At 35.3% G+C, this 2,793-nt stretch overlaps 1 protein-coding gene across 1 annotated transcript; it reads right to left on the bottom strand.

Annotated features, from left to right (window-relative positions):
* Window positions 1–644: 644 nt before the first annotated feature.
* On the bottom strand, window positions 645–2,301 carry LOC113312009 (F-box/LRR-repeat protein At4g14103-like). Its single transcript, XM_026560786.1, has 3 exons — window positions 1,399–2,301; window positions 1,153–1,338; window positions 645–872 (listed from the first exon to the last, which is right to left on the bottom strand). Exons 1-3 carry the CDS (start codon window positions 2,299–2,301, stop codon window positions 645–647), a joined length of 1,317 nt encoding a protein of 438 aa, XP_026416571.1.
* Between the last annotated feature and the right edge of the window lie 492 nt (window positions 2,302–2,793).

The raw sequence follows: 2,793 nt of genomic DNA, 5'->3' as shown, positions 1-2,793 counted from the left end.
GGATCTTCAATATTAACTCCACGAAACAGGAGGGGGAAAAAAACTCTCAAATGTTCCCGTAAATATCGCGAAAATTCCAAGTCATTTGGACATCAAAAAGAATTGAATATATTCGACGAAGATGGCTTCTATTACTGTATCCTCCCATTAAAGCTTGGGTGTTAGAAAATTAACTCTTATGTAGCTAAAGGCCCCGGTAGATAGAAATTAATGAAAAAAATTCGTTTTAGGAGTAAAAAAAGTAGATAGAATGCCAAACTAACAAATCGCATTTAAACCTTCACTACCGCTTCTCCTCTCCTGTAGTATAATACATCAATGCTTCTCCTTTATTCTATATATATATATATATATATCTTGAATTCTATCCTCTCCAATATCCTTCGCACAAAAATGCTTTTAAGCAAATCAATGATAACAAAACTCCATTAAAACTAAGTTCGGCAATCTGCGCTACATAAACTTTTTATGTAGTACCCCTTGCAACCAATTTCAACCGGTATTATATAAATTTTAATTAAATTTAGTTAAACGGTTATTAGAAAAAAAAAATCTCGTTTGACATATTGGAAGAACTGTTAAGTGTCTTCAGAGCTTGTCAAGAACTTAACCACACAATTTGGGGGTTTCGGTAACATTAGAAGCTACTTCATAACACTGTTTTGTTCCAAATGGTCTTCGGAGAGCCTTAGAGAATCTACAATGGTAACACTCTCAAGAAATCGGACATACTTCAGAAAAAGTTTAATTACATTTAGCTCCATTGATTGCCCTTCAAATTTTTTGAATTTGATTACCTTGAGGTGTGGTGGCGAACGTCTAGGATCAAGTGACCAACAATCATCATCCTCTACGCAAGTGATTTTAACACTCTACACAGTAATCAAAGCAAATGTTCAACAAAATACGAATGCTACTTAGTATATATGAGAGAACCCAAATGGGTGTGCAAAAAAATAAAAAGTTAATGAAAGCTTAGTGACTTGCAAAGGGGAAGGCGAGTTATTCTAGTTTAGACAACTGACTTTTTAAATACGAATCAACAGTTTCGCAAAATACGGTAACAATAGTTCTCAATCGACTACCAATGTAACAAAAAGCAAAAGAAAATCCTTTTTTATTACATTAAGAGGTAAGGGATGAACAACTCACCTGAGGAAAGAGAATCGATTCCAGAGTAGGCAATCTCTGGAGAAACTTGAAGAATGTTCTGATCAAATTGGGTGAATCAAACCTATCGTAATGTAATAGGTAATCAACTTCCAGATGGATCAAATTGCTAAATGTAAGTGAATCGTTAAACTGGATATCTGAAACTGATACTACAAATGTTCCATACTGATTATTTTCACAGCAACATAATAAATGTAAAGAATCATTCAGAATAATGACACATACCATAAATGAGTCGGCACAGATTCTAAGGAGCTTTGCACTTGAAAGATTTTCAAAAATCTTGACAAATACTTCGATTGGGTGGTCGTATTGGCTGAAATCCTCCGTATCAATTTTAATATTGGCCTCGACTAGTGACGGAAAGATACTGAGGAGATAGTCTTCTGCTGGCTCTGCTATGTAGCTAATGGTCAATAGATTAGGAGCATAAATCTCCACCGTAGACTCTAGTAATCTACAGTGAGTAATGACCAAGTGCTTCAGTGTGGGGTTTGCAATGCATAGCCGCTCAGACATCTCACAATCAGTCAAACTCAACTCTTCAAGGATGGGGCAGTTTGAAAAGAATTTTCTTGTCGAGGTTATTTCATCCAGAAACTGAAGAGACTGGAGCTGAAGGATCTTGAGCTTTGGAAAATAAACTGTGTTTGGATTCTTTGGAATAATGAACTTGCCAACACCATCTTCGTTGCAACGTAAATCCAACAGTGTCAACGAATCACAAGTAAAAAATGACAGAGGAATTGTGCAGAATATCCTCGAATATATCATGTGAAGATAAAATTCTTCAACTTTACGTTTAATGATATTACTGATCCATCTAGAAACTTGAGATTCATCAAAATCCTCATCCAAATCAAGATATAATTTCTTTATACTAGGCTTTTCATGGAGAAACAGTACCGTGTCCAGAAATTTTTTGAACGATTTGGTTTCCATCTTTCCTTCTTCACTAAAAGGTTTTTGAGTTTTCCATTTACGTAAATCAAGTGTAGGGATAGAGTTGGACACATACTTCCATCTTTTGGACAAAATGCAAGTAGACATAACACATTTAGCTGGTACCAGTAAAAGAATATGGTGCAACAGATCAATAGGTAAAATGCTTATCCTATCCTCTCCCATGATTCAAAGTGATGTTTCTCCTGAAAAGGTAATTAAATGGGAGTGAGTATAAAAGAACATGAGTCAAATCTTCTCATTTCATCAAACAGTTGGCTTGTATGCGAATCAAACAAAGAGAGATAACCAAGAGGGGGTAGAGTGCACAAAACTTCTTCAGCAGTTGAAAGCTCCATTTCACAAATTAAACAAACTAGTCCTTCTGGTAAAAGGGTGCGAAATCCCTGTCGGATAACAAAAACAATATCCTATCAAAGAAGATAATATTACCAGCCAAATCATGATAATATTATCACCCAAATCTTTTAACATGAAACAATACCAGTGAAACCAGATCAATCAGAACTACTGCACATGCTAGTTCATAGAAACATACACATTGGCTATGGTCTCAGTTCGAACTCTGAACAGTTCTTCAAAGTTCAGATCCCGATGAGCAACAACAAATCCTAAAATCATAAAACAAACACCCATGTTAGAACAACAAACCTTCAA

Source organism: Papaver somniferum, chromosome 9, assembly GCF_003573695.1.
Source record: "Papaver somniferum cultivar HN1 chromosome 9, ASM357369v1, whole genome shotgun sequence".
NCBI classification, from domain to species: Eukaryota; Viridiplantae; Streptophyta; class Magnoliopsida; order Ranunculales; family Papaveraceae; genus Papaver; species Papaver somniferum.
This window is presented reverse-complemented; position numbering and strand designations above follow the sequence as displayed.